This window comes from Epinephelus moara, chromosome 16 (assembly GCF_006386435.1).
Source record: "Epinephelus moara isolate mb chromosome 16, YSFRI_EMoa_1.0, whole genome shotgun sequence".
In the NCBI taxonomy this organism is placed as follows: domain Eukaryota; kingdom Metazoa; phylum Chordata; class Actinopteri; order Perciformes; family Serranidae; genus Epinephelus; species Epinephelus moara.
Genome location: NC_065521.1, coordinates 20,711,167 through 20,726,754, shown reverse-complemented (window position 1 = coordinate 20,726,754; position 15,588 = coordinate 20,711,167). Strand labels below are relative to the sequence as shown.

At 38.3% G+C, this 15,588-nt stretch overlaps 1 protein-coding gene and 1 pseudogene across 1 annotated transcript in view; one reads left to right on the top strand and one right to left on the bottom strand.

Annotated features, from left to right (window-relative positions):
* LOC126403604 (chymotrypsin-like elastase family member 2A) overlaps positions 1–9,631 on the top strand; it is a 130,580-nt gene extending 120,949 nt beyond the window's left edge. The window contains exons 2-9 of the mRNA XM_050066374.1: positions 6,551–6,603; positions 6,778–6,866; positions 6,965–7,062; positions 7,934–8,056; positions 8,269–8,405; positions 8,700–8,845; positions 8,996–9,148; positions 9,549–9,631. Of these exons, the coding sequence (XP_049922331.1) occupies positions 6,567–6,603; positions 6,778–6,866; positions 6,965–7,062; positions 7,934–8,056; positions 8,269–8,405; positions 8,700–8,845; positions 8,996–9,148; positions 9,549–9,566 (801 nt within the window). The 5' untranslated portion in view covers positions 6,551–6,566 and the 3' untranslated portion in view covers positions 9,567–9,631. The remainder of the gene's footprint in view (positions 1–6,550; positions 6,604–6,777; positions 6,867–6,964; positions 7,063–7,933; positions 8,057–8,268; positions 8,406–8,699; positions 8,846–8,995; positions 9,149–9,548) is intronic.
* On the bottom strand, positions 133–3,558 carry LOC126403605 (chymotrypsin-like elastase family member 2A; annotated as a pseudogene).
* Positions 9,632–15,588: the final 5,957 nt, after the last annotated feature.

Sequence of the window (15,588 nt, the reverse complement as noted above, 5' to 3'; positions counted from 1 at the left end):
TAATCTATCTCACACTTTAGGATTATGATTCAGTTCTGCTTTATGGCTTTTTAGGGGTAGTGCTGAACTGATAATGAAGATAAAGATGAAACAAAACATAAAAGAACACAGATCTTGATATTTTTTGTCATTTATAGTTCCACATTTTATTCATTTTTATATGCACACAGTGGCTTTGATCCCAAAATCCCGTCCTCTCAATAGGCCATCATTTTCTGTGGAAGAGATAATAGGGATGTGTTAGATCAAGCATCATGTTTTCATCCATAATATATGGGCTATCATCCAGATTCTTTATATTTTAATCCTTGAAGCTTCAATAAAATGGCACAAATAAAACAACAGCGATGCAGTGAGAGGTTCAGGAGCTTACAGAGTTCATCCAGTCGATGTAGGCGCTGACTCGGGTGAAGACGGTGGGCTTCTTGGGGAAATTGCAGCTGAGCCCAGAGCCGAAGCTGACGATGCCGTGAACCTCCCAGGCACCATCAGCATTCTGGCAGTTCAGAGGGCCGCCAGAGTCACCCTGAGTCATGTGAGAGAAAACATGATCAGTGTGCAAATTCCACATTGAACAATAACTTCTTGTCCTTGAAAAACACTCAGTGACTTTACTCAGTGTTTACATCTAACATTACGTGTAGGACCTGTAGACTAACAGATCTCTTTACTTTTTTTAGACCTTTGAAATGTGACTCTGAAATACTTAAGGTTATTCACAAAAAAGGCATTTTAGGAGAGATATTTTTCAGATTTTTTTTTTGGGGGGGGGGGGGGGGGGGGGCATATACAATCAGGAGGTTAGGAAAAAATTTGAGTGAAAAGTATATGTGTCCTTTCCTCCACAGTAAGTAAAGAAATTAAACATGATGAAAGGATGATCCTCTGTCAAACATGAGGTCTAGGAAACGTGAGTGTTGCTTGCTGTGTTCAGTTTACTGATGCAATAAAGCACTGGTGCTACAATACGATGTGTCATTTTGTGTCATTTTAGACTCACGTTGCAACCAGACACAACTCCATCTCCACCTGCACAGACCATGGTGTCCTTCACCTGAGGACCCCACCAGTCAGGCTTGGTGCAGGTGGCGTGGTCCACCACAGGCAGGAGAGCCTGCTGAAGGATGTCAGCGATGGGACCTCCGGCTGTGTGGAGGAGAGATGCATACTAGCTCAACTTCAGGTCAGGTTAAAGACAACAAAGAAAAGAGAAACACAACCAGCTAGTCTCAGCTAGTTTGTCTTTTGAGATAGGATGCACGCCACTGGAACTATTTTCTGATGATATTTTAAGTATGTGATTAAATTAAAAGAGGCAGGAAACTGGGCACTCACTGGAGGTGCGACCCCACCCAGTGACGTAGCAGGGCTCGTTGTGTGGGAGGATGAAGCCATTGGGGGGGAGACAAGCAGCCATGACGCTGTCAGAGAAGGTGACGGGGGTCTCCAGCTTGATCAGGGCGATGTCATTACTGGAGAGGAAACACACATATTTAGATTCAACAGACTCGTCATTTGTAAACATTCATATTCATCTTGGAGAAGTCGTTTTTTTACCGGATGAACAAGGGGTTCCACTTCTCGTGCACGACGATGGTAGCGGGGGTCATGAACACAGCAGCCTCCTCAGTCTCCAACAGGTTGTGCTTTCCCATGGCCACTCTGTACTCCCTGCCATTGCTGCAAGTCGACAGAGAAGAATATGAAGCATTGATGTGTGAGCGCAGAGATCCTTTTCTAAGATTCTAAAAACAATCACTTATCAATAACCAACCATATTTTGTGTATTATATGTAGACTTGTGAGCCTCCTAATAATTCACCCTTTAGCTTACAATATGCTAAGTAATGTTTCTGTGTGATTAACTGCTGCTCTTTGTTACTGGATTGTGAGAATTTCTTGAATCAACTAATAATATGTTGGAAATAAACATATGATAAACTGTCATCATGAACAATTTTGGGCTTTACTGTGACATACCTGATACAGTGAGCAGCAGTGAGGACCCACTGGTGAGAGATCCTCCACAGGTATGTCTCCACTCGCCCTGTCTGTTGTACTGCAGGGAAATCTAAAACATATATATGAACATGATTAACTTTATCTAAGTTTTTCTGTTTTCTTTTCTGTGCGTGCCCTGAAGCACTTACTGTTTACAGGCACACATGCTGCTGTGTATCAGGATCAGAATCAGAAATACTTTATTGATCCCCGAGGGGAAATTATGATATGTAACAGTCGCTCCGATGTAAAGAATAGAGAATTCTAAGAGTAGAAATAGAAGTATGTAAATATAAAGCAATAAAATAATTGCTACAGCATAATGCTACATTGTTTAATACTAGTACTTGAGATATTAGAATATTAAAATAAAATATGTATCATCATTGTGCTGAGGCTGAGTGTAATTTAAGTACAATATATATGTCAATAAAATGAAATAAGAATAGAATAGAAGAGTAAAAAAATCTCTTTCCAATATTAAATGCACCCTGACTCTAGCCACTTCCAAATAAATAAATTAACTGTCCTGTCTTTCTGTGCCGTAGATTGATTATTTTTTTTAACTACACTTTTATTTTTGTTTTTGAATTCGGGGCAACTTCCTGTACTGTGACCGTACTATAACTCTATTTTTTCTATATATATTTTTTCTCTTCTTGAATTTAATTTATCTGATTTTATTTATCTAATTTTATTCTATTTTAATTTAATTAGTTTTCTTTAATCTAATTATTTCTTTGCCTCCTGTGTTTGAAAGATACAAATAAGCACAGGCGTAGATTTTGGGGGAGTACAGTGGAGACATCCCCCTCAATATTTAGAACATGTGCATTTTAACCCCTCCCAACCCCCATTAAAAAGCGGAATGTGGCATGTGACTTTAATTTTATTGAAATTCAAGGCATTTGCTCGATGAACTGATGCAAAAAAAGGAAAAATGGTGCATAAAAATTCACCAGAGTGCAGGAAATTAATTGTTTGCACTCAGAATTTCCAGGGGGAGGACACCTGCACCCCTTGTTTCATATATGCACCCCCAGTGGTAAAACAAAACCTACACACCTGCAAATAAGCTTGCCTCAAAATTCAACATTGCTTTATGTGAGAGTTAAAGTCTTAAGCCTGCTTGTCACATACTGAACTGTATATTTTAACTATGAGACTATAACTAACTTTACTCTTATGTAGTCTGCAGTCTAAATAAAGTCTTTTTCAGACAGTTGTTGTGTTGTTTTCTGAGCATGTTTTACCTGCCAGGGCCAGCTGTTAGGCCTGACATCCACTCCTCCAACCACCCTGGTCACCACAGGGGGAAAGGTGGGCAAGCCGCACCCGTAGGCTGAAGAGACAGACAGAGACAGACTCTTTTAAAACTGTTTATCTGAGTTTGTAGAGAGAGCTGAAATACTGTGTATGAACATGGCTCAAGACAGATGGCTGTGACAGTGTTGTGTGTGTGAGATCCTTACCACCAGCGACAAAGAGAGCAAAAACCACAAACTTCATCATGTCTGTATCTCCACAGTTTGAAGTGAAACACCTGACAAATTTATACCTTTCATGATGTTATGCAACCTGCAAAAAGTGGATCAAATTCTTGGAAATATGCCCCTTGACAGATCTTAGTACTGGGGTGGAGCTAAGTGGACATCACACCGGTCAGAAATGACCAGGAGCGCCAGGCCAAGGTCAGAGTGTCCTGGAGTTATGTATAATTTAAACTTGTTGGTTGAACAAGTTTTTTTTAAGCTTTTATCATCAAGAGAAATACAGCCCTCCCTACTCTGATTACCTTTACAAAGCAGTGTAGTGCGTCTTCCAGCAGCTGAAGTTCCCACTGCTCAGGAAAGCTCTGAATGTTTCCTGTGACTGTTCTGTAGTACTTATGTGCAATTAGTAGTACAAAGTTATGTCACAGTGTAATACTGAAATTCCACTCTTACTTTGATAGATTGAAACCAACATGGAGTTTATTTAATCAGGTTATATCACCGTGATAAAGACAGACTTGAGTAGAGCAAATAGAAAGAAATGGACACATAGCATTAGAGACAGTCACAGACACTAAATAGATCTGAATATAAAAGTTATATCATTGGGTCTAATGGAGACAGTGATGGAGAGCATTGTCTTACATCAGGGGTCGGCAACCTTTACTATCAAAAGAGCCATTTTTGGCCCCAAACAAAACATTTTTAATTTGTCTGGAGCCACAATGCAAATTTATGCCTTATAGTAATGGCAACACAGCCTATTTAATCTAAATTAGCCTATAAACATTCCTAATAGGTCTGAATGAGCATTCGTCAATATGTTTTACAACAAAGCAGCTACTCTGCAGTGGGTTATTTATGATTATTTCGGTACTTAAACTTTGCAGCGTTAGTGGTGAAAGCAAACAAATCTGTCTACTTACTATGAAATTCTCTATTTATTTTTTTTGGATTTAGCATCAATAGCTAGCCTCACTAAGGAGACTCTAGACACACCATCCCTATTGAGATTCGGCAAACTATAGGAAAAGGCGCCAGGCTGTAGACTTGTGACGCACATATTTGATGAGATGTTTAAAGATTTTTGTTTTTATTTAGTGTGTAGGCTACACATTTATACAACTGGAAAACATAAGAATCTTCCATAGGTCTGTAATCTGGTGACTGTAAAGGCTGTAACATTTCATTATTCATTTTTTTTTTTTTTTTTTTTTTTTTTTTTTTTTTTTTTTTTTTTTAGAACAACCAAGACACCAAAACAACCATGGAACATATACACTCTGAACCCACAACACCTAAACCCACCCCGCCCCTTCCCGAGGCTGGCCAGCACAGACAAACAATTAAAACAAACAAACCACTACATACACATAATATGCATAAATATACCAAATATACAAACTTAAGATAGACTGATGATAAATAAAAGAGAGGGCAATATTACATTTTGATACTTTAATAAGCACACATAGGCATCAGTGAGCCCTGATGCATGGAAGTGTCTGTATGATATGTTTCTCCACTCTTTTTTGCAGGTTTTTCTTTTAATTTGTCCTCCACCTACCTACATAAAACAGGTCTGCTCTTAAGGTTTAATCACAATAGCATCTCTTATATATAGTGGCTGAAACAGTGAGTCCTCTGCATTGATCTGCCAACTTTTTTGCATCACAGGAAAAATATAGCAACAACAGTTTGTGATTTTACATACATGTCAATATTTAATTTATAATTTATTAAGAAAACAAGTTGGAGCAGTGCAAAAAAAAGTATACTGCTTTTAACCAAGTACCCAAAGAGGAAAAAAACATTGCACAACAACTACAGCTACAGTATCAGCTCAGAAGATGCCACAGAACCCAAACTATTTAATTACACACCAGATTACGACATGATGTATGTTTATGTATGTACATACATTTTTAATTAACACATTAGAACAATTACATCTAATTCTAATAATTACATTTACAAAACAATCACGTTATTTGCTGCTTTAAAAGTGTTTTATGTTTCTAAACAGCATTAGAATCACATTAAAACACTGATGTGGAATTTCTTAAAATGAATTGCTTTGTTGTATATTCTAATTGTGCATGAATATTTCTAAAATGTACAAAAGGGCACACTTCATTAGATATTTTGAGATTCTTTAATGTTTATATTAACATGGAAACATAATTCTTTCTTCTGAATTTATGATGTCCAGACCAGAAACTCACTTCTGTTATAAAAGCCTGACAACTTACATTGTAAGTGAACATTGTGTATGTTCACATTTAAAAAAAATAGGATGGTTCCTTTATTTTCTTTGACAGAACAAGACAAAGAAATTGACTATTTTTAAATGAACGAATCACCATAGAGGACTTTTTAAAGGAGAACACCACCTAAATTAAGAATTCCAATATGTTGTTTCCAAAGCCTCAGAAAGTTCAGTCAATATTTATGAACATGAGCTTCTCTCTCACAGCCAGAAGCCAGAGAAATAAGTCGTAAACTTGTGATGTCATCAAGTATAAAATCTGGAGCTGCTCCATACGCAATAAATCTTGTAGTAGTTTCAGTTCTGAAACAGAAATTGTTCTCATATACTCAGAACATTCCCCTGGGTTCTCTTAGTGTTATCTATAACATTCCCAATTCATCGTCTGTGAAGCAGCTTCAGAGTTTTACTTAATGACATCACAAATTTGAGTTTTAACACTCTAGTTTTGGGACTTTGGAGAGAGTGTTGTTCATGTCCACTAATGATTTTTGACTGGAATAACAAATATGGATTTTGAAAATGGCCATAGTTCCCCTTTAAAGTTAAAAAAACAGACCTGGCCAACTCAGGTCACATGGAGACATCTGGGAGGTTCACACAAAGGTTGAGTCAGGGAGATAAGGTGTATTTGGGGATATCTGTGGTTGCTTATCTCCAAGGTTGATTTGTTTTTCCCACCAACTTTTCCTGGCTGCTCCGAGGCGAATGTTAAGCAACACATTTTTGGTCTAAAACAGGTCTGTTCAAGGGCTATATAAGGAGGAGCACGTCCCCCTGAGCTTCTACTGAAGACAGTCACAATGAAGTTCGTGATCTTGGCTTTGTTTGTTGCTGGTGGTAAGCTCTGATACTATTCTGATTGGACAGTTGAATGTGTTGCTACATATCATTGTCAACATTCTTTACATGAAGTGATCTAGAACAGTTCACATTTTGCCCTTATGCTAAAACGAGCTCTGAAACATTGAGTCACCATCATAAAATATTATATTCTGTACCGTTGTTTCTTAGCCTACGGGTGTGGCAGACCCACCTACCCTCCCACCATCACCAGGGTGGTTGGTGGAGATGATGTCCGTGAGAACAGCTGGCCCTGGCAGGCATGTCCCTTTACGTCTTCTCCTTTAAATTCTGCGTCTTCTGTCCATTTCCAAAAGTCATAAAACATCCTTGTGCTGTGGTTGTTTGTTCTCCTCAGGTGTCTCTGCAGTACAAGAGTGGCAGCAACTTCTACCACACTTGCGGTGGCACCCTGATCTCCAATCAGTGGGTCCTCACTGCTGCTCACTGCATCAGGTGTGGATAAAAAGTTATGAAATCAAAAAGGCACAGAGGACAAAGAGAGCTGGGTCCAGAGTAGATAGAGTCATAGAGGTGATATTGAAGGAAAAAAAGGTTGCATATTTGACTCAAGCACTCATGTGAGACATGTGCTATAACAGACATGTGACAGATGTGAGATAACCACAGTGTTGCTATGTGAGATAACCACAGTGTTGCTATGTGAGATAACCACAGTGTTGCTATAGCAATGCAGTTTAGTCTTTAAAGTGAAGAAGTGGTCACTGATTGTTAGTATTCCTCCTTTTCTAAATAATGATTTCAGAAGACTATTCTATTTCATAGAAATCAGGATATTAATGATTAATAATTTGAGTTTTGCAGCATTCATTTTAAACACTTTCAGAATTAAATGAACACTTAATCAGAATTAGATATGCTTTATTAATCCCCAAGATTAAATTGGGTCACGTTACAGTTGCTCTTAAATAGAGAAAAAGTAAAAGTAAATTAAGAAGTATGTAAAATATGTGCATCATACCACAATATATAACCGCAGTGTAAATAAAAATAAAAATTTAAATGGGAACAATACAGTAAGTGTGTTAAATAAAAATGCAAGAATAGTATAGATGAGAACATTAGTCAAAATGTACGTTATAAATGTAGCATTAATGCCAGATTATTGCACAGTTGAATTATTGCACAAAAAATTTAACAGTTAAGTCAGTAACTATGTTAGCAGCAATGGGCTAAATTGCTAATGGTAGTAAAGGTAACTGTATTGGCACTTGTTAAATTGGGTGTTCTAATAAAGTGCTCTTGAACAGACCCCAGATCAAAGCAACTCTGACCCTTGTTTCTTTGTTTTTTTGTGGCCAAGCAGCAGTCGCACCTACAGAGTCTTCCTGGGAAAACACAATCTGAAGACCAACAATGAGCCTGGCTCCATGGCCATCAGCCCCGCCAAGATTGTGGTCCACGAGAACTGGGACTCTTACAGAATCCGGTGGGTTCAGTTATTTCCGTCCATCTTGTAGACTATAGACCGTTTACAAAACTTTACAACAACTTTACATCATTCAAAATTAGTCCTTTTGTATTTCCTGTTGGAATGATTGTTAATGCATCGGCCGACTGTGACTGTGTTTTGTTCTATCCTAGCTTTCAGTCCTCATTAACATTCTCTTTCTAAATGTGGTGTTTGCTTTCATGTTCTAGTAATGACATCGCCTTGATCAAGCTGGCAACTCCTGTCACTTTCTCTGACACCATCATGGCTGCCTGTCTTCCCGACTCTGGCGAAATCCTGTCTGATGGTGCTCCCTGCTACGTCACCGGCTGGGGTCGTCTCTGGAGTAAGTCCTATCAACTAAATAAAGAAAAGGCTGACAACATCAATGTTTTCTTATATCTTTAATGTTAAATTACCAGGTCAAAATTCTCTGTGCTGAATACATAGAAACTGGATCAAACAAACTTGATCTATAATCTCTGTGAATCCTTAAAACTTTCTGAACTTTTACAAACTTTGTTTCCACCACCTTTGAATGGAAGCAGGACTTTGTGAACCTAGTTTTGGAATAGATTTGGCCTTGAATAAGATGGTCTTGACTGCAGCCCTCAATCTGAATGCCTTTTCTCTCCTAAAGCCGGAGGTCCTATTGCTGACATCCTGCAGCAGGCCCTCCTCCCTGTGGTCGGCCACTCCACCTGCACCAGGTCCGACTGGTGGGGCAGCCTTGTCACCAGCAACATGGTCTGTGCTGGAGGAGATGGAGAACTGGCTAGCTGCAACGTGAGTCTCATGTTGGATTACAGTCACTATAAAACTAAATCCCAGTGTTACACTCAAGCACAATCTCTACATTTAATTTTCTCAAAGCATTTGCCGTCTTCTGTGAAACATTTTGCCAAATATCTTATTCATCTCTTTGTTCCCCTTCAGGGAGACTCTGGTGGTCCTCTGAACTGTCAGAACCGTGATGGCACCTGGGACGTCCACGGTGTGGTGAGCTTCGGCTCTAGCATGGGCTGCAACTACCCCAAGAAGCCCTCTGTCTTCACTAGGGTCAGCGCCTACATCCCCTGGATCAACAACGTGAGTCATACAGCACTTTATGATAAGCATTTAGATAGATTATTGTTTATTTCTGGCTCAAGCAGACAGCAGTGAAACATTTCCTCTCTGTAGAGTTGGAGCCACTCGTTTACTGGCTTTACAGACAATTCACAATGACTTTTACATGACTCTGGATATATAAGACAAATATCTGAGAAACTGTTTTACTCAAAAGGAGCAAAACCGAAAATGTTCTGCTTATTTCTGCCCCTTTAAATTATTTTCCAGAAACAATTAAATTCAATAATACAAATTATGAAATGCTACATGAATTATCATCTCAATTTGAATTTGGGTCACTCAGTAGCTCAGAAGAGCACAGGTAGTCTAGTGCCCTCTAGTGGAGTATTTTCAAAATATTCTTTCTTTTCTTTTCCAGGTGATGACCAGGAACTAAGATACTGGTTGGTTTGTGTCATTGTTGGTGGTTGAATTTCATCAAATAAAGAATATAATTGTAAATACAGTGTCTAATGTGTTTCCTTAATCACAGATCAAAATGGTGTTAATGTGTTGGTTCGACATCTGTCACAAAATCCCGCCTACTGTATCAGATTCAGATTTCTTTATTGTCATTGTGCAAACATAGGATGAAATTCAGGTGCACTCAAAGACCAGGTTCACATATAAAAAATAAGTAATAAAATAATAATAAAAATAAATAAATGCCTCCGTTACACTCACATTCTACACATGTACCCAGTTAAAATGGGATAAAAACAAGTGCTTGAGCATATTATTGTACATAAAATAAGTTATTGCACTTGACAAAAAGAACTGTATGTGTTTTAGGGAGTTGGTTTCAGGTTAGAATTCAGTATGGTGATGGCTTTGGGGTAGAGACTGTTTGTGAATCTTTTGGTGCATGTTTTGATTGACCTGTAATGTTGAGTCTTTTAGGATGTTATGTGTTTTCTGCAGGCACTGGGAGGTGAAATTGTCATCCAGGGCAGGTAGCTGTTGTTGTACGATGTTCTGTGTAGTTTTTATGATTCGCAGCAGAGACTTTTTATCTGCTGCAGAGCAGCTATCATACCACACAAAGATGTTGTATGTGAGAATACTCTCAATGGAGCTGGGGTAGAACAACACCAGAAACTGTTGTGACAGGTTTACCTTCCTGAGCGTCTTCAGGAAGTATAGCTGCTTTTGTGCCTTCTTGACTAGTGCTGTGGTGTTTGTCGTCCATGAGAGGTCCTCTGAAATGTGTCTGCCAAGGAATATAAAGCTGGTCACCCTCTCTACTCTCTCCCCCTCTATGCCTACACTGAACTTAACACGTTTTTTTTTTTTAATTTACTAATAATCTGAATGTCATATTTACTATTTCACATGATTTTAACTCTTGTCATATGTTGAGTTACTGATCATGTCCTTCATCAAAGGCCTGTTATGCAAAATTTCACTAACAAGGTTCCCTGAAATGCTGTAAACACCCCTCACAATTTTAGACTCCAGAGATTTTTATATCAGTAAAAGCAGAGCCTGTTGTCATCTTCATTGTATTTGACTGTGATGACCACCAATTACACTTAAGCAGTAATAAATACCTTTTAAAATAGCCTACCAATAACACCTGATGTTAAGAATACATTTTGTTTCATATGACAGACACTGAGAATTGAAAGTAAAAGCACAAACAAACAAACAAACATTGGCACCATTTCAGCAGCATCATTTTAAAGTAATCAGTCCTAAAATTTATTGTCCATAGAACTTTTAATATAAACAGAAATGTCAGCCTTTTTGTTAAAACTGTTTACACTTACATCTTCTGGAACAGATGACCTATTCCATATGACCCCAAAAAGAATTGGGAGAAAAACAGTGGAGAAAATGATGTGTTTATTTAGCCAATGAGACAGATCTCACATGATTATTGTATGTACCATGTGTGATATCCTACTTTAAATTAAGAAAATTTGCCTTGACTTTTTAAACATCCAATGACCTCATAATTTATTTTTTTTTAATTATTTTGTTTGTGCTTATTGTTTGCAAAAAATGTTCATAAATAAAAAAAATACATAAAAAAAAACAGAAATTTCAGTTCAGGGGAAATGTGCAAAAAAACAAACTATTAAAAGCTGGGTTTGGAAAGTAAAAAAGCACAGGATGTATTGAACAACAGGAGGCAAAGAGCAAAATCCAAATTTTGTCCAGCACCTTACTCATAAGATTCATTTCCTCGTGTCTTCCTGTTAATATTAATCACGTCCTCCATTTCTTCTTTTACAATCACCGGAAATAATAATCTTTGGAGTCTTCATCCTTAATGGAATCAAAACCAAAGGTTGGTCTCCCTCAGTCATTTGTTATCTTCCTGTGTTGCCTTCAGCTCTCGTTTCAGTGATTCATACTTATTAGACAGCCAGCTGTATTACAGGATGAGTGCACCTATCCATTTTTATGGCACCAGGTCACATTCATCTGCTACACCTAAAATAGAAAACCAACCATGAGCATCTACAACCTTAAAACAACCAGTTCTATATACATATACATAAACATAAATATGATATCTCTCCGTTGTAGCTTTTTTTACTTGTAGAAAACTCGAAGGATGTGGTCTGAATGGCTTCAGGTGGAACATTGGCTCCAGAACATGTTCTCTTCCTGTGAAACACAGCAGCTCAGGAAAAATGACACTACCTTTCAGTCATGTGTATGAGCTGATAAACAGCCAGTGTGAGCCTGAGATAACACGCACGATATAAAACACAGAATACACGAAACAAGCATGGAAAATGTTTCGGTAAAGAAGACAGTGATCACTACTGACTACTACTGACAGCACCAACCTTGTGGTCCCACACTTGGTCTTCTGAACATTAAGGTTAAAAATAGAATGTACAAAATCTGGGCTGTCATAGTCTGATGATGTAGGCTTTTTCTGACTTGAGCAAATCTGACAGAAAACACTGTCAGTAATATGAAAGAGCAGGGTGGGCAATGGGACAATATGTACCATACAAACACATGAATTTGTCAAGATTGTGCAGTATTGTCTGTACCAAAGTAGCTATAAATGTAACACATCTGTGTGTGTTGGACCATTGGGGAGAATGTGGCAAGTCAATGGGCCTTTTTCCCAGCAGACGTTTTGAGGCCTACCACAATTGCTATTTCATGTGTGGATTCTGGCATTAATTATGTTTTAATTATGAGGAAAAGTTAATCCAAATAACAAAATTACCCCCCTATTTTCTCACTAATCTCTAGTGATATCGGCTAGGAAGGGTAAGATAAACAGTTTTGATTTTATTTGTTTAAAGACAACTGATTTTGAGATTTCTGCCTCCACCTCTGTACAATGTAGGTGAGAATGATTTTTATTTGTTGTGCTGACATCAATGAAATTTGACAAAAAATAAAGGGATATTGAACATTTTCTACCCGCTTGTGCCATCTGCAGCACAACAGCTGCATGCCATGTTGACAGCTCAGATAATCTTCACAGTCTGCCACTGTTTTGATTTGTTTTGTGCCCCACATCTGTACTTGCATCCCACATTGTCCTCTTCTCCTTTTCTTAATCTTGTTGTTTTTACTGGCTTACTGCAACTATCTTTAAATGTGCACACAGCCAACTGCTATGTAGAATATGTCCATCGATCCTGTCAGTAAACTATATGAATACATACTGATTATAAAGTAATACTGAAAATGTTACTAGTAAACTTACAGTTATACAGTAGGCTCCCTGTATCCTAAAATTTCAGAAACCATTTGAAGCCCAATTCCTGCCCTGCCTCTATCATGGAGTGAACTTTTTTTTTGTATATGTGGTGTTTGTCTGTATACTGACATAGTGCCATGTACAGTATGTTTGTCTGTTAACAAAAAGCAGACAAACAAAACAAAACCCATTACAATGCATGAAAATTGCATTCACTACTACTGGTATTGCTTTGACCAAATGTGGCCACTAGATGTCCGTGTAGAGCACAACTTTGTCAGATCAAAGAGTTCTGATGATAAAACAGTATAAACAACATACAGCAATCAGCCAAGACATTAAAACCACTGATGGGTGAAATGAATGATATTGATCACCTTGTTCTCAATGCGATGTTCTGCTGAAAAACTTTTGGTGCTGGCACTCATGTGAATTCTCCTTGATGTGCTCCACCCACCTAAAGGCTAGCAGACCAAGAACACCCCCTCATGGCAGTGGCACTACCTGATAGCATTGCCCCCCCAGCAGGCAATGCACCATGCCACAGGCCTCAACCTGGCCTCCAAATTCCCCAGATCCCAGTTTGATCGAGCATCCATGTGATGTGTTGGTCCCCCACCTCACAAAACCACAGGACTCAACACCCTGGTGCCAGACACCACAGGACACCCCCCAGAAGTCCTGTATCCATGCCTCCAAAGGTCAGAGCCACATTCGATCCAAGGAGGCCTCACTGTGGCATCCACATGAATACCATGAATGCCAGGACCCAAGTTTTCCCAGTGGAACATTGCATTGTATCAAGATAATCAATGTTATTCACTACTATTCACCCACCACTGGTTTTAATGGTTTGTCTGATTGGTGTATATTCTATAGTACAAAGTATCAATAGGCTATTTGACCAATGACATCGCCACCATATGGTAGTTTCTCCCTCTTGTGTGTGTGTGACTACTTAATCTTGTTATTTAGGCTATATGGAATTTAAATTTCATCATAAGGCCACAAAAACCAGGATGTCCGAAATACTGAAGGCAAGAGTCCAATTCACTCAGCACAACCCCATCTCCCCAATAAAAAGTCAGTCGATTCGATAAAAATACAGACTCTAAAAACATCTCTTTATAACCTGTATTTACAAGGTTTACTTTAAAATACTCAAGTAGGTAATAGTGACCTGAATAAAACGTTTTAAATGCCAAAAGGTGTACTGGTTACTGCAGATCATGGATGTTCAGCAGAGAGTAGAAACTATGGATTAGGCTACTGTATTATCACTGAAATGGTAAAGACTCATTTCTGGGTGCAAGTGGCTCATTAAATTGTCTGTTTTTATTGTATTCTTGTTTTGTACTTTTTGAACAGGAAATATCTGTTTGGGGAAGTAAATAACTTCCGCCCATAACTTGCTACTATGTCCACTATTTCAAAATTGCTGCATAGTCAAGAGGTCGCCCTCGGCCGCCATCTTGGATTACACATCGGTCGGATGGGATTCAGCTTCAATTGCACTCCATCTGTTTAATCGAGTTTTTGTGACTTTAAAGACACCTGCCGTCGCTGAGAAGTTTTCCTGCCCTCCGGTAGGTTAATGTTTGTCCTTTAAACGACGCCACTATCACCAATTGTTTGTAATAAATGTTTCTTTTGAATAACTATAGTTACTCGGAAAGGTAAATGTTGGAACTTTGAATGCTAACGGTTGTTTTAAGCTAGCTCGGAAGAAGTGCTACTTCAGGTGTTAAGCTAGCACAGTGATATTGCCGTTCATGAAGCGTGATACACAATTGCAATTTCTAGGTTTTAATTTTCAAAAATAATAGTGCTTTTATTTTCTCAGCCTTCAGTATTTTTTTCAATATGCTAATTGTGTCCATATTCATCTTAAAACGTATGCGGAAGTAAACAAACCACCACTGAAGCGGCATCTCAGCTGTTGGTTCGACACAGGCACTTCAGTGTTTATCATTACTTCCTTTAGTTCAGATTTTGCCGATGTATGTCAATTAAGACGAGTTAAAATTGGAAATAGCGACTGACATATCGTTAAAACAACGTCTGTTTATAAGTTAGATGTCTTATATGCAGCGTTTCTGCCAAATTTAGATCACTAACAGAAAAGTTTTAATGCGTATGCAATCTAACATCAGAAATGGATTTTTCTCTTGTCAGGTTTGTCCCTACAAGTTTGATTAAATACATGACCAAAGTCCATTTACCTTTGGATTGCAGCTTCAATGTGCTACCGCTGCCCCATTCAGACAAGATGAGGTCCCAAACACGTGTTTTATTCCGTAAGTAAAATAAACATTATAGTTCATTACCTCTGAGAAGTCTGCACTGTGTCCATAATTGTGATGAGGACCAGATACAGGCCATATGCCTGTACAGCATGATGTCACCACAGTAATAAGAAAGAGGACACAGTTAGAGGGTTGTGTTTTAGGTGTTTAGGTTAGCAAAGAATTAAAAAAAATCTAAAGGTGTCAGTGAAATATTATTTGTGGCATTTTGGGGGGTTGGAAGCATTTAAACCTGCTTCAAATGAGCACTTGGCATCCATACATCTGCTGCTTAATCACCCTTTGACCAAGTGTATGACTGGTGGAAACAGTTTTGCATATTCTTGTTGTGGTAGTTCATGCACAGAAGCCGTTGGGTTTAAATGATGTAATAAGGTTTGGAAAGAGGCCATTAATATAATTTAGTGACAGGATTCTACATACTAGGTATTGCA